Raw genomic sequence first — 24,823 nt, 5'->3', positions numbered from 1 at the left:
CTGTGCTTTCGTTTAATTAAGTAAAGGCTAAAACAAAATTATCTTTTAGTCAAGCCGATATGTACCGATAGAAAGAAACAATAAAAGTGCATCTCATATCACCTACCTGTTATCCCTCTCATTTTTGGACTGGTTTGATATAAATATTGCTATGGTGTCAGTAGGTTACCTCATTGTTATAATATAATATAATTAATTACATTGAAACCTAAAAATGTAATTGTCAGAATTATTGCAGATTCATTGATTGATTTATCTACAAGTCATTTTCACTCAGACTGGAAATGATATAGATTCTATGTGTTATTCCTGACACTTTCCTCCTAATAGGGCAACTAATACTATATGATTAATTTAAATGGTTCTGTTCTGAAATTCTGTTCCTAAGAAAGTGGTGGAGCAATATCATGTGTTGGACTAAATGCCACAACCATCATGGAGAGAGGTCTTAACAACACCCTGAAATTAATCTGAAAATAAATGGGAAGCAAATGTACAAGCTTTTCACACTTCTCAGTGACTATAGGGACGAGCCAATGGGGATGCAAAGACTAAGAACATAAGGAGTGATTTGTCACATATATATATAAGTTTTGTTAGTTGTATGTTTTAACACCTTTTTGCAGGTGCAATACAGTCAGCCAGTGTAGAGAAAAAACTGTCAAACTTCTATAACTGTGCAGACACATGCTCATTTTCAAACTTTGCTAAATCTACTTTTACTCATCTAATTGTAAAGAACTTAGAGTAATAGTGCAGAAAGGTTCGATTTGATGGAATCACACCTGGATGAGACAATGTTCTGTAATGACTGTGCACATACCCCAGGGGTGCCATACCTTACCTGAGTAACAATGAGCAGCAAAATTAGTCTTCCCAGCTGTATTATTATATTGGCACTCTAGAAAATTGGTTAAGTTATATAACCTAGTTGCTTAACATAGGCTGATGTAAATAGCTCAGTAACATTACTAGTGGGATCCGAGGGAATGATGTAAAACAAGCAATTCCCACATTTCTCAGGGCCTGGTTCTTTGAAAAAAAAATTCAATAAATCCCATAAACAGCAATCAAATAGCTAATCTTCAAGGTTAAATGAACAGCAGCTTTTATGTAAAGAACAATCAGCACTGAGCTGGGGTAGTGGGCTGTCACTCTCACCAGGGCAATTGCTCTTTTGAGGATCTAGCTGTGATTTAAGTGATTGGTATGGCCTTATGTCTCTCCATCAGGAGCCGAGCAGCAGCGGCAGCTGTACTGCCTCACGTAAAAGCCCAGATTGAGATCCAGGTTGGAACAGCAGCCAGGATGGACAATATTCTACTATCACATCACATCATTGTAAACTCAGTTGTAAGTGTAAAGATGCTACACCTCCTCCTTGTATGCTCGCTTTGCCAGAGCTCTCATCAGCTGGAGCAGAAGCTTAATGAACACAGTTTCATGTTCTGCACTGAAGCCTGTTTTTCCAGGTACACAGCAGGAAGATGATCAGCCCTTCCCTGATACAGACAGGTCTACTCTGAAGGGGGTCCCGAAACACTGGGCTATTGCAGTATTACTTCTGCGATCGGACAGGCTAGAGGCTACAATACAGGCCTCACATTGATTTGATCTAATCTGTTCCCAGCCTCCAGTCTGGCATGAATGAGTTCCCTGAAGGTTGAGCTACTGCTACGCAAACGACCCTGGCACATTAAATCTGAGGTGTGTGCAGGCGGCTGGGGTAATGGATGAGCAGTTTAGCTGCAACTTGGTTCAGCAGTCTATAAGCACTCATCAGAGCCACTTCAGCTCGACAGAGCTCCCTCAGCATAGCAGAAAAACAGGCAGTGTATGTACCCAGGCATCACCACCTCTGGTTTCAGCTTCAGACCTTGACCATATTAAGTGTGTATTTTTTTGTATTCTTACATATATAGCACAAAATATGATGTCAGTAAAAATACCCAGAGCAGTAGAGAAAAACAGAAATAAACTGAAATCTATCCAATGCTTAATTTGCAGACTTTTTGGTGCTTAAAACTCAACAAATGTTACCATTTGAAGTTCTAAACCTTCTTTAGCTTGCAGTTAGAGGCCTCAGCATATCGAGCGCAAAGCCCATTATCTCGCTGTCTCTCTCCTACACAGAGGTTCTCAAACTTTACCCAGTAGTCTCTCACTTCCCATTTCTGACAGCATTTAACTGTGATTAAGGAGTCAGAGTTCATGATGAGCTGCAGGCAAAAACAGAGAGAAATGGCAGAAGAAAGTAGCATGTAGCACGAAGTCTTCAGCTTCTAAAGAGTACAGCTAAATTGTGCGAGGTGATGTGGACCCCCTGTGGATTTTTGTGTGTAGGCAGTGAATCCCACGCTAAAACTAGAGAAGGTGCAATCCAGCCCATTAACTGGTCTGGTCTGGGTCAGTCAGTTTAACCAGAGGACATATACACTAGCCAGCCTGGACTCTCAGAGCCCATAAAACATAACAGCTGCAATGTGGATAACCTCACACACAGGGAAAGGTCCAATCCCAAGGTGCTGGGTATAATCCCCTTGGCTGGAACAAAACAGATCACACTGAGAGGTACTGGCAGATAGTAAACTTCTGAAGGTGATGTCCAAGAATGGGCTGAGAGAGCCATCATGGTGGTGCTAAGCTTTGAAGTGTGCTCAAGAGTCTGCATGATCAGGGGCTGGCTGCAACAGGATTAAAACCAAACAGCTTTCAGCAGCTGAGTTCATTCAGAAGTTCTGAACTTGGCCTCTTCAAATGTTTGTCACTGTTCTCTGTGAGGGGGAGTCCGTGCCACAGAAAGCTGCTATAAGCTTCTCAAAGCTGAATTCAAAATAAGGGCCTGAGTCAAGCTCTTTAAACACTGTACATATCATTCAATTTTAAAGACATTCTACATTTTATTTATTTAGCTGGATGCACAGCAAAAGCAAACTTCAATTAGAATCATGACTGGACTGGTATAAATACTGGCTACTCGCTGTGCTTGGGGCAGACAGTTTCTTGCTGCTTTGCCAGCTCTAACTGGGAAAACCACGTTACTGCTCTTGGAATATCTGGCACACAGCCCGACTTCACTCCCCACTGCCTGAGTCACTCACTGTCGCATAACCATTATTAACACACACCATTGACACTTGAGGAATAACTTAACTCACTGAAGACATTAGACGGCAAAATGTTCCGACTCCTGAGAGCATTTTATTCCTCGCTTACTTTTCAGCAGAGCTTGTGACAAAGCAAAGCAGTGTGACTCATTGTCTTGATGAGTCTCCTGCATTGCCCCATGAGAGGAGTGAACCTTTGAATTTCTACTTTACCACTAGATTTTTTTTTTTGTTTTTTTCCTTGACAGATCTGAATTTTCAAATTACACTTCGTGACCAGATTAAATACCAGCAAGTCATAATGTAAAATAAAAGGCATGAAGAGATGGTCTTTCTTTTGTGATTTTAAATGGTGAAAGGATTTTTTTAAAGGATTCTCAAAGAAACAATGAAACAATTCTGCCTACAATTTAGCTGACACAAGAATATGTAATATCCCGCTCTTCAGTCAATACAAGCTACTTGTAATAGAAGTTATTCAATAAAAGCCCAACTCAACATTCAGCTATTCATCACAGCTTTGACTCAATGATGCAGACTAATAGAGTGAAAAGGAGACAGGATTGGCACCAGGGTCTTGAGGGAAAATGATGATTGTTGTTTAAAGTGCTAAATTTGCATTGAGTGATAAATGTCTTACAGCTTTGTTAAACTTGGGGCTGTAAAAGCTGCCAATACGCTGCAACACGAGCTCCACTGAGCTTACCCCCCCCCCCCCCCCCCCCATGTTCTGCTGATACCTATTACACTGTTATTTATTAGACCTCAGAAAAGCCAGACACTACGAGTAAACACTTTGGATACATCCCCCAAAGAGCTTGACGAATGAATTTCTAAATATACAAAAGAAACTGCCAATAGTCATGGGGGCAGTTCTGCTGAATTGGAATAACGGCTTGCTGCAGCTTCTGCTGTTGGGCGTGTCGCTTGTCCTGCCCTAATTCATCTTAGTTGAGTGCCTGTGTGTTCCTCCTCCCCTGGGGGACCATGAAGTCCACAACACAACACTGGGACTGTCTGAACAGAGTTTGCTGCTCAGACAGTCTCAGTGTAATGCACCATATGGTCCCTCCTGATACCACCTTGCAGTTGTATAAGCAGTAACAAGATCTGACCATTGCTTATTTGGAACTACAAAACTAATGAGTGAACAGCTTAATTGTTTTAGGACTATACATTACTGATTAAAAAATCTGGCCTGGTTGTTAATCCTGAGAAAGATCTGATCATTTGTCCAAGTTTTTTTCAGGATGTGACCCTGGATCGATTCAAGCCCATGCATGTGCCAGCCATCTTCTGTGCAACCCAGCTCTAACAGGGTTAACAGGATCTGTGGTTGACCAAGAGCGACAAGACCAGCCCATCTCACACTTTATTCTAAAAAACGCACTATACATTACTACTACTACTTAAAAGAGCAGCCCCCCATTCTAATAAAAGTGGCCATGTTGAGCTGTAATGCGAATAGGCTGTGAGAGATGCTTTCACTTCAGTGCAATAAACGAGTCATGTGTTCAACAGAACTTGATACAGCTCATGAAAGCTTCTGGATCAGCAAATTGTTACACAGCCCACTCTTCCTTTCAATTAATAATTTACCCCTCACCCTGTCCTGCAGAAACCAAACCCTCTGCTGTCTGGCCTCAGGACAGCAACAAAAAAGCAATCAGAGCAGAGGTGTCTGGAGTGTAAATAAAGCCATGATTGTATTGCATCACAGACATTACACACAACAGTAGATCATTCAAGAGCAATGATGTGGCTACTCAAAAAAAACAATGTCAACCCAATAAAACCAACAGTTACCACACTTAATTTGCACATATAGATTTCCTATTTTCAATTATTAAATCTAATTAGGATGAAGCAGCATGTGCCATGTAGAAATAGCAGTCGATGTGAGCAGTGCGGTTACAAAGTGGAGACTGATGGACATTCATATAATACCAATAGGGGCACCCCCATCATCATCATGAAAAAGTCAAAGACTCTGCAGCACAATATTTCATGTTTTCTGTGGCATTAATGCAGCTGTGTTGGGAATTTTAAATTCTGAATACGCAAACAACTCATTTAGATTTACTCAAGTACTGTATATAATTCAATTTTAAAATGCTTTAATATACTCTATAATAACTTTAGAATATACTCTCCATTTTAGAGGCAAAGTGTAATAAGTACTTTAACTTAACAAGTTACCTTTACAATTACAATTGTACATAGAAAACATACAGTATAATAATAAAATGTGATGCATTGTTAATGACAAAACTACCAAATAGTATGTAAAGTGGTTAAAATTAACCCCATCTCAACCCACATGAACATTAAAGCACTGCTTACATATTAATGCCTCAATAATTGTGGCCATTCTGCATAATGAGCATACCAAAATACATTTTTTGCCAGAGTGTATATGCTTTTATTTCATTAAAAGTCTGAATGCAGGACTTTTACTTGCAGTTAGTATTAATATTACTTTTTCACACTGTGCTAATTGTGTCTTTTATTTTGAGTATAAGACTACTGTACGATAGTCTATTGTATTGCCTCAGGTCTCCTAATTAAAGAACTGTGGATGACTTGATTCAAATAAGTGGTCTTAATAATTAAGGCACTAAACTAGAGAAAAAAGGTTCAGCTGTTAAATTTGTACACATGGTACTAATTAGTGCACTTCTGGATCTATAGTATGACTTTTGCTCTACAATACACACACACAAAATTTAACCCAGCGCATAAACAGGCTGTTACTGCATAAGACATGTTTCACGTGACACAACATGCAAGATTGTTTCAAGAGTAGGCAAGAGGTAGTCACAGGTGAGTCTAGTTGTTGTTTACTTGTTTACAGAACCGTGAACCTGAAAGAGATTTTTTTAACCCAGCAACATCTACATGGCATCAATTATCCACGTGCCAGGCTGCTGTACTGTAGGTAGCAGGCTATAGAAGCAGGTTTGGTTAGTGTAAAATCACCAGTGTTTCAGTGAACAAGTACTAACATAAAAAACTAGACACCAAATTTGACAAACACATAAACTGTGATCTATAAAACTATGTGAAAGCAAATAAAACGACAGAAAAGCAGATGTACCAATTGTCTTCAAATGTGAACGTGAAATCCATGATTTTCATTATCAGATAATCTGCTTTTATCTTTTTATGCTTATTATCAAAATTTCAATTACTTATTAATCCACTACTTTGGTCTACATTACATACATACAAATATTGAACTCGGAAAATACTTCAAAATAAAATAATCCAATTTCAAATCAAATAATTTCTAAACTGATGTTTCAATGTCTAAAATTCACAAAATGGTTGACAATTAATGATGCCTCAGTTTTAATGTCCCAAAGCTCAATGACCACCTGCTGTGTTGTCACTGACAAAACTCTCAGTGAGCTTTGAAAGGTGTCCGCTGAAGATAGCAGTTTAATTCTTCACAGACTACAGCAGTTGTGGTCAATTTGAATTCTTGACAGTTTTATTGTACTGCAACATTTTTTTCCTCAGTGGAATAAATATATCAAAACGCCAATGGAAATATTTCTACTACTGAATCACTGCTGACTTACTGTATGCTCAGCATGTTGCTAACACTTACAGTATATTTCACTGAACTATTCTCTCTTTTTTCAATTTGGAAATGGAAAGCTCATTTGATAAGCCATATATTATATAATGAATCGCTATATATATTTAATATTTGTTCTCATAACTATAAATGAGCCATTTATGTATTTACTGTAGCTAATGTCTGCTATATTTTAGAGAACTTAACACCACAGCAGCTTATTATGGTGAAATGATAAAATTCTACCTTATTTCCACCATGATAACTTGAATTTGACTATGTGACTATAAACTTTAATGGATTGCTGTTGGATCTATGTTAACATCTTTAAACAGTGATTGAAATGAAATTGAAACTATTATCCTGATAAGAGAGAACAGGTACTAAACTTTTTTCATTACTATTTTTATGTGCTTCCACATCATAAGTCATTTTTTAAAAAAAACACCCAAAGAGTGGTTTTGTAAATAATGTTTCCTATCTGTTAATTTGATTATTTGAATTACAATAAGGTGCACCTACGATGAAAAGTAATAAAATTTGAGGCAAAGAGCACTAAAACCTATTGACCACCTAACCTGGCAAACAGAGATGTATGAATGCAAATGGAGTGGAAGTTATTTTTTCTTCTGTTTGTATGCCTTTGATTATTTCTCTCTCGGGAGTCTTGTGTAAGCAAATATCGCTTGTCATTTGTTGACTCAGATCAACAATTTTATGTGTCTAACATGTCACAGTGTATGGATCTGTCCCTTCACTGGAAACACAAACAATGATTTAGCCTAAAGACAGACAATCAGCACATCTACCCACCTTCCAAATGAATCCCAGCAATACAGAATCACATATGCACACACAAACACAAGGATAATTGCTTTTTAATGATCGCACATTATGCAAATGCTCATCATGAAGCCATAAATCTTAGGAATTTCTACCTGCCTGACCACCAGTAATGCCAACAGACTGACACGATGGATTATTTTGTGTGAGAAAAGTTTAGAGGCAAAGAGTTTAATTGGCCTCTATCAACTTACTGTATCTGTGCAATCATCTAACTTACTCTTGTGCATTTAAACAACCTCAACTGCTAAGAAAGAAGCCAAAAAATGCTAGAAATGTAGAATTTCAGCTTTCCCAAAAAAAAAAAGTTAAAAATGAGCAAAACGCAGAACAGCAGTGTACGTAATAACCTACTAAACTGTATCTTGTGAAATATTCAAATATCTCAAAAATAGAAGTTTGAGAACCACAGCATCATGTTATGATCAATTAGGTGTGAAGAGCAGTGGCACTGACAGATAGCTGCTACAATATGAAAGGACAGAAACAGAAAAACATCTCCAGCCTTTGATTAGCACAGAAAAACTGTAGATTAAGGGCTTTTCTTTTATACCATCATCTCTCTAGGATAATGTGCACCCTTTAGAGACTTCTCTAAAAAAGAAGGAAATCCTGGAGTTCATCTCAGATGCACTGCTGGCTCTGAAAGCAGTGTTGTTCTTCCAGTCTCTGAAACTCACTAGGTCCATGAATTATTCTCCCCGATTCTCAAAGTCAAAGTGAAGCGAAAAGTATACAACAGCAACTTAAGGAGCTCTGTGTGTGAGAGAGAGACAGAGGAAGAGTTTGTGAAAGTGACAGAGAGAGAGAGAGAGAGAGTGAGAGAGAGAGAGAGAGAGAGAGAGAGAGAGAGAGAGAGAAAAGGAGAAAAATACTGTAGTTACAGTGCAGAAATGATTCAAGCCATCTGGATCTGAATCTCAGTCGACAGACTTTTGCTGAAGGACTGAAGGAACAGCGTTTAAAACATTTAAAACAAGCACAACAGTGTATTTAATCAACAGTCACTTTTGATTAAACTGAAATTGTCTAGTTAAATGACAAATGAGAGATACAAAAGAAAAAAAAATCCATCCAAAACCTTATTTCAGAGTCTAGGCAAGGACCAGGTATATTGATCCATGGACCTTAACCCTCTTTTCGTTCTGTGGTGGAGGGCGATTTTGTCATTCATGCTACAATATGCCTACGCCAGGATTGGAAGTGAGTCCTGGAATCATAATACAAGGTAATGTTTAAAGTGCAAGGCTGAGATAATCACATGGCGTCAAGTTTCTTTGCAAATCTAATTTCTCAGGGGGGATTCATCACTTTGAGGATGCGGATGCCTGAACCAGTAGGTCAGCATTTTCTGTCTTTTATCCATCTAAGCTCAATTGAAAGGTATTAATAAAGTGCACGCTACAGGACATGATGAACTCCTGTAGGTCTGCTTTTTCCTGCTCAGACTTAACACCGTATCAGCTGACGACACATGCTCAGCAGTGCCGCGCAACTTCAGTGGCATTGACCTTGTTTTGTATGCTTTTGTGTTTGTTTGGTTGTTTTTCAACTTTATTACTAATTTTGGTTCAGTTTCTACACAACATAGAGTGGTTCCTCGTGAATACATCCTTGTGTCTGGTAATAATTGCATTTCCTCTAAATATTTCCTTTGATCCTAATCATCCAGATGCCCTTTTTGTCAGTGTTTAGATCCCAGGCTGCATCTCTTTGTTCTACTTAGTACGTCCTAGCTACGCGATAGTGTCTCACTGCATTTTGTCCTTTTCCTCTGTGGCAAAAGCCACCAATTTAATTGAATTTCTGAGCTTTTAATGTCTGCATTACTCTAATCACAGAAGAGTAGAGTTGTTTATCTCGACCTTGGTAGAATTGGGAGAAGCTATTTGTGGAGATGTTAATGTTCTGGAAAAAAACCCCAAACTATTCTGCAAGATCACAAGCTGAACTTTTATTGATCAACTAGTCAAAGGTGCTTATACACATTCAAGACACTGATGTGAGCTCAGGCGTAGGGGAGAAAACATATTTGACAAAATGTGACAAAATGTTATAAACTCACACTAAAGATACACAATACTCTACTGTGATTCTATGTCACGCACCAAAGTTCTGTGTTTAACAAAAAAAACAGTGCCAGTGTGGGTGAATAAATTTCATATGAGTTGACCTAGCTTTCTAGTCTTTTGTCATTCTACTTGTTGGTTGTATAATATTAAGATGCTAGCACTGGATGATTTATCAGTCACAGACAGCGGAAAGATAGAGCTGCCATTAAAGAACGGTGCAGGATATTCTGCTATCTCACACAAACAACATGCAATATAACCTTCTGGGAGGGTGGCACGACTGCAGGCAAGGCAGAACACAGTAGAATGCAAAATACAACCCCAAATACCCTAGGGCCTGGAGGCAAATTTGATTAAAAGTTTGTTTTTCTTCACTCTCAACAAACGGAGGAGCTCGTCGATGCGGCACTGACAGTTAATTGGACTTGGCAGGGCCACAAGTTCATTCGTCAGCATTGTGTGGGGCTTGCCTAGGAGGAGCAGGACAATCGATGTCCCTCAGGACGGCCTGTAATCACTGCAACACTCCAATGAAGTCCAGGGTTAAACATCAGGAGATTGCAGGTGCACCAGAGGATCTAAGAAAGACTGCTAATATGCTCCCACTCCCAAAGCCAACCAAGGACATTGCAACACAGCACCCAAAGGACTGTGATGATCCCCTAAGAACGGTTACATCTCTAGAATTATTCTAATCAAAATTACCTTGAACCCAAGGTCCTACGAAGCGATACGGGAGTCTATAACGAAGATTTTACAAAGAAAATACTATATGAAACCTTTTTTTGTCTGGATTAGTTATTCCCATTGCAGAGGTCACAAGTTCTACCTGGGGGGGGGTTTGGGGTTTGTGTATGTATGTGTGTGGGGGCGTGTTCATGAAATGATTAATACCATGCATGTTAAACATATTTCTATTACACAAGACACAAGATTCTGTTCATTATTTGTTTTAGACTTTCTGTAATCTGGCTTTTTCTTTGCTTTGAGGCATTTAAAAATTACACTTGTATCACAACTGGTAGACAAATGCAACTGATTGTAGGGATCACAAGATTAGTTTGTTTTAAGGGGTCACAACACACTAACTGAGACGATTGCTAAAATATATGTTTGTAGTGTGTGTGTGTGTGTGTGTGTGTCTGCTGCACAAATTTTTGATTTTTCAGAAATCTTTCACAAAGAGATAGTGCTTTACTTTAAAGAGTCAAAAACCATGTATGTACCACAACTCAAAACATATGGAACTGAAGAAGAAAGGAGAAGATTTGGCACTGCTGGAGTCTTCACGAATCAAAAAACTGAGCAGCAATATAAGCGTGACACCATGACGGTCTGAGGACTTAGGCTTACAACACACTGAACTGTAAAAGGGTCATCAAAAGCAATGATCAATAAAAATCAATTAAATCTTTGGAAACAAACCTCATAAATACGGCAATGGACCAGTAAATCAAGTGTGACTTATAGACTGTGAAATGAGTCTAAAACAGCTTTGTTCTGCATTAGTATTCAGGAGATATCTTATCTCTCTAAACTGTTATCATAGAATTTCAGCTATTTTAGACACACTGACCTTCTCTTAAGGACAGGAGATAAGGCTTTTAATGTCCTTATTAAATCAAACCATCTATGCAGACTCTCAGAGCTGGATAGTGTGCTCCAGGAGCTCTTAACTCTGTCTCTTACTGACTAATGACAAGCACCACAGTGATAATGACCAGCAGGACTGGGTGTTGTATCATACTAACCATCACCACAATATGCCATGACATCCACCGCCTTTTTTTGCTCAGGTTTAATGCATGAAAGAAAGCACACTCAAATTCAGACAAACACACACACACATATAAGCACACAAACACACACGCGCATACGCACACAAACACACACGCACATACATTTCAGGCATTCTCCCAAAGGTAATGGAGCAGTGAGCTCTTAGGGAACAATAAATCCTGCTTAATGGGATGGTACAAAAAAATCTTCAGAGCTGAGCAAAGTCAATCTGCATACTGCATGTAGCCAGGCTTATATGTACAGAAAATGTTATGTGTGTGTGTGTGTTGTGTGGACAAATTTTTTTGTTTCAAATCAACGACTGCTGTTTTTAAGGGTTAACACTTGGTTTTGGGTTAGCATCAGGTTTAGTTTAGGTTTAAGGTAAGAGCTGGGGTTAGGTATTTAGTTATGATGATGGTTAAAGTAAGGGTCAGGGCTTTGGGAATGCATTATATCACTGAGGGTCCACACAACTATAAAAATCAAATGTGTGTGTGTGTGTGTGTGTGCGTCTCATCAGCAGTAAAGACAGCGGTCAACTACAGTGTGTGTGCCACAATTCATTTGATGGGCTCACTATCAGTCAGCTGGACTCTCAGTACAGTGATTTACACCACGCATTAGTCACATGAGTCACTACGAGACATGCAGTGAAGGAGGATATAAAAGGGTATGTTGTCTGAGCCACATCCTGAAACATCTCTGTCTGAGCATCGGCAGTGACATCTAGATGGTTCAGTCTTTTCTGTTTAACAGCTATCATCAGTACTGCTTTGTAACTGTGCATAACCAACTTTTTCCCTTGGACTGGATTGCATCAACTATTTGTAAATTCATTTCTAAGTTTGCATATAAAGTCCTTCATAAATTTTTCATAGCAGCTAGTTTTAAATGATCCATCCACATATTAGCTATGCTGCTTATCCAAAAGAGGGTCACGGGGAGGCTGGAGCCGATCCCAGCTGACAGTGGGCGAAAGGCGACGTACACTCTAGCGAACTCGCCAGTCTATCCCAGAACTGGCTGAGAAAGACAAATGTACGCACTCATTTTCCACACTCATCATTATAATTTAAAGTTGCCAGTCAACCTGTCCTGTGTGTCCTGCCTGGAGAAAACCCCTCCAGACAGAAGGGAGAACATGCAAACACACAGAAAGGCTCCAGTTAGATACCAGGGTCAATCCAAGAATCTTCACTGTGTAAGGTGACAGTGATAACCACTGCACTACTGATTTACTAAATTGATAATACAGGCATAGAGAGAAATATCTATATTTCAGAATTACTATAATAGTATTTATGCAGTTTAGAATGAATAGAAATATTTAGCCAAACCAAAATTATTATAATTATAAAAAAAATGAGTCAGTGCTAGTTTCTAATGGCAGCATCTTGTCAAGTGATGCCACACCACTGTTTAACAAAAATTCAACTAGGCTGAACTTTAAATAAACCAATGAAATAAATACAGGCTCATGTTTCTTGTAATTAGTTTTTTAACGTGAACATTTTATTTCTATTTTACCGTGTGTATTATAAACTCCTGTACAGCAGTTTAGTGTCTGATAAGCCTTCATACTCAAATATCTGTTTCTCAAACTGGACCTCCTGTATTGCAAATGCCTACACTGACACAGCCTCATGTATTGTTTTGATGCAAGGCTGTTGTTGGTCTAAGTGTCCCAGTATTAGTCTACACTAATAAAAACCAGATAGCTAGGTTACGTTTTAAGTTACCGATGAACTAGTGCAAATTGCCTCCAGTTTGTCCAGTACAATACACAGTCAGAATATAGGTGACATCTTATTGATATTCTCTTTGGAGAAATAAATAACACTGTCACATAACTGGGGGTATATAAAATGCCCCTGCAATGCTCCGCAGGAGGTGAGTGTAGTACACAAAAACAAAGCTCTGTCAACGCAGGAGGGCTTCATGGACACACACACACACACACACACGCACACACACACACACACACACACACACACACACACACACGGAAAGTGTAGTAACTGTGTTCCACAAGGCACTATAGATCAGTCCATCTTCTGTCCCCTTAAGAAATGCTGTTGCTTGGGCACTTTGATCTATAAAAATGAATGAGGCAGTCTGCATCGACTGTTACAAGCAGCAAGGAAGCCCCTTCAGAACGATACAGTTAGAATATTTATAGTTCTCCAAAAATGTCTCTTTTACATGTTTGCATAATGAGGAATTCAATTGATTTAGACTTCTCTTTTTTAAAACTTGATGAGTGGAGATCAGATTTAACTTTTTCATTTTTGTTCTTGATATGGGGCCATCAAGAAAACTTCTTCTGGTTTATACATTGATAGACATTTAAACGCACAAACACACACTGAATCTATACAATTAATAGGAAAAGAAGTTTTGTGTGGAAAGTATAGACATTTGGAGTGATGTGCCAAGCGAGAGTAATTCCATGTGCGCATCTCTTCTCCGTTCAGTTTAATTCACAGTCTCTTGGTCTTTGACAGCAATGCATGTCAATGTCCTGCTGCTGTGGGATTGAGGAGGAACCATCTGGCTCAGATGCACTTTGGAGAATAATGTGTAAATACTGTCGACGGCTGCCAGAGGGAGTCCTCACAAGGGTGTTTTTTCAAATCAAAAAGAAATTTAACTACACTGTTTTGGTCTGGTTACTGGTTCGCATTGAATCTGGACTTGCCAGGGTAATGTCATCTGCAATGAAATAAGTTAATGAAGCTTGACCGTTGTGATTGCAGCCCTCAGATTTTTAAACAACATAAATTAAAAAAAATATAATAAAAAACAATCACAGATTTAAAACCTTAATAATAAATAATCTAACTGTTTTTGTTAATAATTAGTCTAGCATAAAATAAGTGGCATGCAGCTCCCTGTCTGGTACAACATACCATAAACAAGCATTCATAGGCCACATTCATCAATTAACCATGTGTATAGCACTGCAGCAGTAGCTGCTTTCCCATATGAATACATTAGGGAGGAATATGTTACCTCACAGACCACGGCTGACCAACCACATTAGATTTGGCTATTAAGTGTGATAGATGCTTTGTGGCTAACAAAACTAAACTACCCCTTGGACTTTTCAGATTCTTATCTTGGTGCCATTGATTCCTCCAACCTCCGCACAAGTGGGCGAACATTTCCACTACAATAAGGAAAAGCAAAGAGGCAGAAAGAAGAAATACTAAAAACTCCACATTTATGCACATTTCTTATCCCTGAGCACTGGGAACATATCATTATCTGACTGAAGCACATGAAATCAATGATAGTGCTTCATTGCACCTAATATTTTACAAGTGATGACAGTCATAGCTAAATATACCTTCCACACATAACATCTATCTTTATCATTCTCTTTATTTGAAAGCTGTTATTAGTATTGCATATAGTGACCTTGTGTGACAGACTTATCAAGAGGGATTCAATTACAAGCGCTGAAAAGTACACAGCGACAGTAGCGAATGGACTGGGTCATTTTTCTGCAACTTTGGAGAAGGAAAGTCTACTTTTAAAACCAAGAAACTCATAAGATCCAAAAAAAGAAAAAAGGTTTTTTTTATTCAATATATACTCAACATTCCACAAAGATTTGATTTCGCATTTTCTCTTATTCTTACTGCACCGCTGTTTCTACAGGATCATATACTATATTTGTTGCAAACTACAACCAATAATATCACTACTTTGGCAGGACACAATACTACACTTCAGTAAAATGACTGAAGACATGTTGTTCAGTCCCATAAGCAAAGCTTCATTTATCTGAATAACATTTTAAAAAGCTACTGTCCCCGGCTCCTGCAGCCTAATATTTCTTCATCCATTTTTCATTTACGCAGTGAAAATCCTATTGTTAACAATTTCGTTTTTTAAGACAAAGACTACTGACAAAACAAAATATACACAGTGGCATAGAGAAAACAAATGTAGCCCATTTCAATATAAAAAGAAATAGATGGCAAGGTGACAGAAAACACAACAGAAAAACAGACCCACAAAAAAACTCATTTTTACAGGTACATGTCACCACACCTTCAGTGGCCTGAGCTGTTAAATGAAAAAAACTACAAATAAATAGTAATTCACAACATGTGATTAGGCACAGTACACAGGCATTAGAACAATCACACAACCCAAGAGCAACAATAAATCATTCATCACTCTTTTGGGAGACCACCCAACTCAGAAAGCTCCAAATAAACACATAACAGATGTAGACTCAGATATTTTCAAACAGCAGTCAACAGTAAAACATCCTGTTGTTTATATGTGGTCCACATCTACCAATGTGTCCTTGAGATGAGTGTAAGAAACCCCAGGCAGGTCACAGGGCAGGCCTAGTCTCAGTAGGGCCGTTGCCTCAGGCTGAGGAAGAGGATGAAATGTTTTCTGGCTACAGCAGGTGGACACCAGCGGGTGAAAAACAGGCAATATCTTTCTTCAGCTTTCACCACTGCTCCCAACACAACTTTCTGAATCTCATCCACCTTATCGCCTTCTGTTTTCTGGCCACAAACAGTCTGACTCTTTTATTTTCACCACCTGACCCATATACCAAACTGCTTCCTGGTGGGTGCTGCTCCAGAAAAGAGGTCCAAGCCTTTGATCCAGCTCCAGATCACTGGCTGAAAGGCTGTCACTTTAGCTTTAGGCTTCTCAGCATCCCACGGCAGCTCTTCCTCTCCAAGCCTGGGCGACACACTTTTTTATCACATTTGCACATCCTTGGTCATGTGACCAGCCCATTCTGCCCTCACGCCAGCTATCATACAAGGGAATTGGCTTTAATGCAAGCACAAATACCTCAACTCAAACACAATAGCAGCAAAATAAACAGCAAATAAACCATGACATTTATTGTGCTGTGACTGAATAGATGTTACTATGTGCTTTTCAGTCTGGACAATCCATAATATGACGACTGCATCCACTTACATAAAGACTAAAGCTCACATCACATATCTGTGCTGGGTGAAAAAGACAAAAAACATGCTCAACAATTTACACAGAAGAAAAAGAGGGCAGATTTAATTTTAAAATTGGCACACATTCCTCATTTCTACAGATTAAAGCTCATAAATGAAAAAGCCTGGAATCATGCCTGGTATGGAAATCTAAAGTTATGAATAATGCCTCTGTCTCAATCATCAAGTCTGGTTTAATAAGGCAGATTAGTCCAGCACCTGCAGGCTGAAAGTCACACACAGCTACATTCCTAACCAACCAAGTGTGGGACAAGAGTCCCCGAGGGCCCTGAGCCTCACATCCTCCCCGTTGGACCCTCACCAGTCTGTAGGACTGAGAAACAGCAAACAGCTCTGGCTTGTCCTGTATGCTCATGAATCCACCTCCAATGGGCCAGCATCGCAGTGAGAGCAGCTGATTTACACACAGTTGCTAATCAGGGAATGGCTCTCTTGCTAATGAAAACTCATAGATCTATACAATAGCACTGCTGATATGATTTTGGATCCCATTACTTATTCCTAATTATGCAATAGGCTATAACAATAAATGTTACTGGGAGAAGACAGCTGAAGAATTTGAGGTCAGAAATATAGACACAGAAAATGGGGCCTGTGTCATTATTATCTCTGCCCTATACTGGAAAAAAACCCCTCCTGTACACCCATTCACTATTTCTCCAGTATACATAAATATCATGAAGGAATATATTCTTTTCTCCTGTCTGGCTCCAGTGACGCACCAGCATTTAGCTGATTGCAGTATGGACACGCCTACTGTAACTCCACCCTCCTTTCCAGCTCTGGGAGCTGAGGTAACCCCAGTAAACAGAAAGGCCACCACAATGGTTTATTTCAACTTGGCATTGAATCATTCCACTGAACAACTCATAGGTTCCAGTCTCATGACTAAAACCATAACAGAGAGCTCAGTACACACAGGGGGAGGCAACCATCCATCCATCTGCTACATTCATCATATGCTATATTCATCAATCACTTCCACTTCCAGCAAATGAGAATAAATTCATTGTGACTTACCTGTTCCATTAGCTGTGTTTGCTAAGAAGAGAGGATACAAAGCTAAGCAGCTTTGAGATGGACGTACATTGAGGCAAAACAGGTTCACAGCGAAGTCTTATGGACTAACTGGCTGTGAAAGCTATTTGGGAATAAATGAGTCTAAGTGACTAATTGCAGGTTTAGAAGAAACGTGCACTCACCACTGGAGCAGTCCAGTCCACCCCATCCAGGCTCACACTGGCACGTATCAGGAGAAACGCAGCGACCATGGACACACTCCTCTGTGCAAAGAGCTGAGACACACAGAGATGTCCCCAAATCAGTGCAGCTTATAATTGAGTTAACACACACACACATATATATGCACACACACAGTGTAAAATATCATTAAACTAACAATAAACAGCATAATGAAAACCACCAAGATAACAGCTGAAAGAAAATGGCCCATAAAATTGAGCACTCAATATCTCTCTAATACCATCAGGGGACTAAATCTTAGCTATGGCACTCGTATTCAACATCCATCTTCACTACTTGACACTGGGCTAAATGATTTCTTAAGAGATTGAGTCCTTGGTCAACATCTCGGTTTATCACATAGCTTTACTTTCCACAACAGGTTGTTATCAGTAGGCCGAGCAATGAAGTAGCAAGCTGTAAATCCTCTCTAATTTGATCAGTCAGTGCTTGTCATATAGTGAGGCTCTAATGTAGCAGGTCCAGACACCACAGTGTTTGCAAAGTGTGCAGTTTTCTTGATCATTGATATTGAGCAACATGGCATCCAATTGATTAGGTTGACATTAGTATTCTGGGGAGCATGTTCACAGGACTTGGAAGTTTGGTTCAGCAGGATAATAAAGTGAACTACATGGAATACTTGTGCTGGAGTGCCAGGTTTTTTTGTGACGCTAAAGAGGAAGGAATAAAAAAAAATGGGCACCTGGTATGAATAACTCTGTGCCAGACAAGGTCATCTGGCCAGCAGGGTTAAAGCAGACAGACTCTAATCTTATGAAGAAGATAGTCAGGCTAGTACGAGAGAGAAACCCTGCCTGATGGGAATCAGTGGTGCACTAACATGACCTGTGGAGGGATGATACAGAATCCAAGGGCAGCAGAACAGACAGTCTATTCTCTTAACTGATCAGACCTCATCCAACACTTCGTCTGAGTTTTGCTTCTTTTGTTCTTTTTTTCTTGTTTTATGATCAAAAATGAAAAAAAAGGACTGGAGGATGGCATCTGAGTTTTTTTTTTTATTAACATAAGCCCTGAAGCAATTTTGCAGCTCTGTGTGCAACACTATGGTGCTCATCCTGCAGGAAGAGAGGTCAGCAGGAGCTGGCTGCCGGCCTGAACAGCTCTACTATAGATTATCGCTCAATCAGACTTCGATTAGGAGCCACCGCCAGCGGAAGAGATGCAGTGAGAGAGGAGAAAGAGAAGTGAATCCCAAACACCCACGAGCCAGCTCTAATCGTGGAAATGCTCCCAAGGCAAAAATGGTAAACTAGAGATTGAAAGATAAAGCAGGCCAGACTTCTGAGCATCAGTACTCTGGCAGAAAACTGTCTAATTACAGTAAGACAGCAAAAAGGAAAGGGAAAGGAGCTCCAACATTTGTGCTGACGAAGGTGTAAGATCGACTACCTGTAATCAATGAGTGTGCAGAGTATTCAAAGAGGAGAGGAGACGAATTCAATGTCACCATGATGAGTTGATTTCATTTAGTTTCAATCAGCAAATTCTGATCAGCGAGAACAGGGAAATGCAAATGTGTCCCATCCTTTGGAATAAAGAAAAAGAAATATGGAAATGAAGTTTTGAATATGGGAGAAAGGATAAAGCGCACCCTTCTCCTGAGATCTGAACCCATGTACTGAAGGGATGGCATAATAAAGTAGGAGGTAGGTCTTTCATTTTAATTGAAATTCATGAAACACTCTGCTTAACTCATGTCTAAGGAATCTGTTGGAAAATTGAGTCTTTCATCTAGATAAAGGCTAATCTAACTCATTATACAGAAGTGTTATCAGGAAAGGGAACAATGGAGCTAATTGGTGATTGTCATGCAGTGTTAAGAAATTAAATATTCTTTCCCAGTCAAACGACAAAGTTTTTAAAATGTATGACAAAAATAATCTTTATGGGTTTTATTGTAGATGTGTTTGTCTCCCTGTTTTTGGAGAGCTTTCCTGCCGTCAGGGAAGAAAGACCTACCGGTTGTGTTTGTTTATGATTTTTGTAAGGGTACTGTTTTGTTGCACGCTGGTGGTGAAAATGAAGTGAAAAACATGTAACATTGTGATGTAGCTGATGGTTAAATCAATCTAAGAGATATGCCCACAGAACATATCAAACAACTCCTTCCAAAGCTTCTTCCACTTGTTTCTATCTAGGACCAAGATGATTTATTTTAAAACTGTGTCTTTGAAGCATTAAAAAAAAAAAAAATGCAACAAAGCCAAAAAATGAAAAAGAAATCAAAGGAGCTGAATCCCTTTTTGGAGAAAAATCTCATCATCTTCTCGATCATCAAAACCCAAATGTAAAAAGTGTGCCGGCGTATTGCTGCCTGAAACTTTATCAAAACCCAACTAATTCTGCCGCCAAAGTCATTTTTAGAATTATATTGCAGCACTGGACAGGGAAGAGTCATCTGGCCTAAATGTTCTGCAAAATGAGAGGCTCACAGCGCTGCAGAGGCTGTGAGCCTCTCAAGATATTACAAGTTGTTGTCATTAACGAGCTCCTCTCACTTCCTCGTGCACAACTGTAATAATCATGCTATTAGAAGGGAAATGAGATCCTCACATCCTCTACATAGCCTAGTTACAGATTAAGGTAATGACTTATGACAGATCAAAGGTCACAGAATTAATAAAGACCTCTAGTCCGAAACTTAAAGTACCAATTAAAGAGAAACAGATCAAAGTCCCACTTAACGCAGATAGCTTTGAGAAAATTAACCAATCATATCCAAAGACAGAATAAAATAATATAACAAACAAAAAGAAAGAAAAAAAAAACATTCTTAAAGATGATGTTGCTGATTTAGTGTCAGAAATATTCTCCTTTTGTGTGATTGTGTGATAATTTTGGTACATTCAAGGACTTAACATTCCCAGATGCATTTAACATGAGTGTTGATGTGGCACCACATAATAATAATAATAAAATACACACACACACACACACACACACACACACACACACACACACACACACACACACCCTCACACACCCACACACACACCCACACACACCCACACACACCCACACACACTCAAATAGAATTAAAAAGCAAGCATTCTTCAAACATTTCTGACTTTTAATGAAACTGACTTCATGGAGAAAGCTACAGTAAACTAACAATACACAAGGGGAGGGATATTTTACATTCAGTAAACAACAGTGTCCTGAAATAGACGACTTGAGTTAATTTTGGGTCGATTTACTCTGTAATGTCCCCTTTTGTCACTGCATGCAAAACAGCTCGGGGAGTACAAATCTCTTAATCCTGGTAGTGAGAGTGCAAGGATTAAAAGGGGTGGAACAGTTTGCAAAGGCAGCAGAAAGCAAAAACTTCCCTCTCAGCCCCTATTAACTCAGTCTCCCCATTTAACCTGAAGAGGGTTAAAGGGTTAAAGGTGGCTGTTTTCACTCTCAGCTGTTTTCACTCTCAGTATCAAAATATTGTTCATACAGTAGGCAAACTTACCTGGTTAACACTCCAAAGAGAGTACTAATGAACAAAATTATCCAAATGGTTAATGGATACATTATTGATTCATCTGTGCCTCCCTCCTCAAGACCCCTACATAATCACAGCAGCTCTTATTCTATGCTGGCTGGCTTCCCGGTGCTCTGCTGCCCTGAGGCTAGTAAAGCCAAGACAAGGACACGCTCACACTCACACATCTGTGGTCAAAGAGCAAACCCTCATGGCTGCTCCCACTGTATCGGTAGCTCCCTCATGTTACAAGGGATCTAGGAAAATGTTAAAGTGCAATTCTAAGCTTATTTAAAGGGAATAAAACATTAGGTAAGGCGAGGATATCAAAAACGTAACTCTCAGAAGCTATGTGTTCTGTCTTTGTTTGGCCAACATGCAAAAATATTCAGTTTGATATGTGGAAATAAAAAAAGAAATTGATGGCCATTAATGAAGCTATAAAAATGACAGTGAAGGATTGTTATCAGCATATTGCTACAGTCCAATTTTGCACAGCTCCTGCTCTTTTTACAGTAGGTTGAATTCCAGTGTGGTTTTATAGCAGGTGCTATACCTGCTTAGACTGTAACCAGGACCCTCTTGGCTCGTAAAATTTTTCCATTGTTAAACAACTTCAATTAAATTACTCTTGCTTGAAGAGTAAAGCAGGGAGTGGACTGCAGTTTAAAATACCACTCCTATGTGTTAACTCATGCTCAATCATCTTAAACTGAGTAAATTCACATGGATGCTGACAGAAGTAGTTAGTGGTGGAGAGATATTGGATGCTCATGATAAAGAGGATCAGACTGGAGTGGGGGCGACAAAGGTGGGGGGTGGCAGCAGCCTGGCAGGGAGTTGCAGCTTTATCTACAAGCCACCCACAGTTAACGATCAATCCTAATATTTAATCCTTTTCTCTAAATGTCTCGCAAACATAACATGAAATGTCATCAGCGAGGACAAAGGATAAAAAAAAAAAAAAAAAAAGGATACTCACGAACACACAAGTCTCCACTCTCAAAGTAACCAGGGCAACACTGTGAGCGGCGCCTATACATGGTCCTAACTCCCCGCCGATAAGCCGTCTTATAGCTGATCCTGGGAAAACAAACACACAGAGACAGCTACGTGATGTAAGGAGTGACCTTTTCTGAAGGGTAGGAAAACATATAGACGGTAAAAGTAACTTGTGGCATGATATTTCCTTTTTATGGGCAAGTTTATGAAGTACACCAGGGGAATAACAATGAAAAGCTAGGAAAATATGGTGTAAAAACACGTTACATATATGTGAAAACTTGAGAGGTGACTTTTACTTATTTTCAGGATGCTCACTTTAAATTTTAATGGAGCCATTAAAACATTTACTTAAAGATGAGTACAGTCAGATCCTGGCTCTGACTACTTCACTGTCAGCCACATTGACAAGGACAATTTATTGTGACCTTCACAGACTTGGCTCTCATTTTGGTGCACAGCAAAAGTAAGCCCACTGATGAAACAAATACAGGAACAAATAAAGTAGATAACTCTAAACTTACCTGTGCCTTGTGCATTTAAACCAGTTGAGGATGTCTGTGCACCTGGTGTAGTAGATCTGATCAAATGGGTGAGCGTAGGATTCCTGCACAGTCACGGCATAGCTAGAGGAAAGAAATGTAAAGGCATAAGTGATAGGAAGAATTACTATACTTCACTTTAGTAAAGTATCGAGGTAATTTTACTTCATGTGACTATTTAAATAACATAGTGTAAACGTTTTTAATCCCTGAGGGGAAATTAATATTTCCACAGCTTTATAACTTATCGAGGAGGATAGTATATTTTTTTGTTTTGAATACGTTTTAAGGTTTGACATAAAAATCTGATAGGGCAACAATAGCAGTGTTTAGGTGGAGCGTGTTTCAGATTTTTTATTTGAAATAAATGTTTGAAAGCAATCATAATTTTACAAAAAATGAGCTGTAAACTGCTCATGACACTGAGCATCAGTTTAAAAAAATCAAAAAATATAAAATATAACAATGTAATCATAAGTGTCAATGTATATGTTTTTGCAGAACTACTTTTATTTTGATACTTCATGCAGACCTTCCTGACAGTACTGCATTTTTAAGTACCACTGTGAACTATTTCACTTGTAATGGGGTATTTTCCAATGTCACTTTGATACTTTTATTGAAGTACAAATATGAACACACCACACAAGAAGACTGCTGCAATAGTAGTGGACATATTGTAGAAAAGAATATACATTTTCTTGTTCCTGTTTGTAGAGGAAAAAACAATAACAGCACATAGGTCTTGAAAATGGATAGAGTCCAAATAAAAGTAATACAGCATCTTTGATATGTAAAGAAAGGAGCTGAAAAGAGCTTTTAGGTGATTCATGTTGGTGATATATGCAACAAGAGGCAGCCTGAGGATATTGGAGGACCTCAAAGCCATGAGCACGGCCCACTTAGGGAATTCATTTCAATGCCAACAAGGTGGAACCACAATCTTAAGTACCTTCACCTTGGTCAGGCAATAATCCAGATAATATATCTTCACAGCTTTCTTTCCTCCCCTTTGCAACGAGGACAGAAATTATTCCTGCTTATTTCTCATAAGTGACACTGCCCAGCACAACTAATAATTATTCAGGCTCTATGGCTGTCGTGATTGATTTGGATAAGAGTACACTGATCAATTTGCCTTCGTATTTCATTTGAAGCTGCTACTCCTCCCATCTCTCAGAGCTTGGAGACTGAGCTGTGTGAGATCGATACTGCCGTATGGACTTTGAGAATAGATCTGGAACTTTGGTTAATAACGCTTCTTGCAGGTTCACTGAAAAAGTTCCAAGATCGACAGTATCAATCCTATGAGCTGGTCTTGTCTGCTGAAGATTCCCTTTACAATCTAAAACTCAATTCACTGTGGAAAAAATAAGAGAATACATGCTCACCTCTCCCAGTGACTGCACACATTGGGGTCATCTGGGTTCAGACTCCATACACCAGCAGTGAATCCCACGACAAACAAGATCAGCAGTGCAACAGGCAACCCCATCCTTCACTCTGAAAGGTGCAAAGGAAAGAAAGAAAAATGGTTGTAAAGACAGACTGATCGGACCAAACATTAGCTTTTCTAATACTAACCTATAGTATTTGTCCTTAGTAGTAGTAGTACCTATAGTATTTTAAAGAAATAGTTAAGAGATTTTGAGAAATAGTGGGTTTTAATTTGTGTTCAGCCAAACATAAGTGCATGTATAGTGATTGGAAATTGGAAAAACAAGGACTGATTGAATTTGAGAATGAATTTTCTTAGGGTAGTGTCAATTGAGGCAAAGGTATTACCATGCAAAGTGAAAATATTTCAACCTGAGCAAAAAAAAAAATGTGCTTATCATGTGGCTTCCAGAATATACTCAAATGGGGAAAAAAGGAGAAAGAAAATATATTAGTTCATATATCAATCAGAAGCTTGCATGCATATTTTCACTCTGTGCTCAATTGTTATGCTAAGCTTTGCTAACTGGCTACTGACTAGAGTTTTATGTTTTGCAAGGAAGTGGTATTGATCTTCTTGTCTAACTCTCACCAAAAAGCAAATAAGCACATTTCCCAAAATGTCAAAGCATCTCCTTGAAGTACTTTTCACACCCAGATTACAAAAACACATGCTCATGCTTGTTTAACACTTGCTCCTGT

At 39.0% G+C, this 24,823-nt stretch overlaps 1 protein-coding gene across 1 annotated transcript in view; it reads right to left on the bottom strand.

Annotated features, from left to right (window-relative positions):
- Positions 1-24,179, bottom strand: part of megf11 (multiple EGF-like-domains 11) — a 45,608-nt gene extending 21,429 nt beyond the window's left edge. Inside the window, exons 1-5 of the mRNA XM_026311557.1 lie at positions 24,076-24,179; positions 22,667-22,768; positions 22,123-22,223; positions 17,602-17,694; positions 17,420-17,440 (exon numbers count right to left, since the gene is read on the bottom strand). Of these exons, the coding sequence (XP_026167342.1) occupies positions 17,420-17,440; positions 17,602-17,694; positions 22,123-22,223; positions 22,667-22,768; positions 24,076-24,179 (421 nt within the window). The remainder of the gene's footprint in view (positions 1-17,419; positions 17,441-17,601; positions 17,695-22,122; positions 22,224-22,666; positions 22,769-24,075) is intronic.
- Between the last annotated feature and the right edge of the window lie 644 nt (positions 24,180-24,823).

The sequence above is a fragment of the Mastacembelus armatus genome, chromosome 6 (genome assembly GCF_900324485.2).
Source record: "Mastacembelus armatus chromosome 6, fMasArm1.2, whole genome shotgun sequence".
Lineage (NCBI taxonomy): Eukaryota > Metazoa > Chordata > Actinopteri > Synbranchiformes > Mastacembelidae > Mastacembelus > Mastacembelus armatus.
The sequence above is the reverse complement of the archived record's forward strand: the minus strand, read 5'-3'. Positions and strand labels throughout refer to the sequence as shown.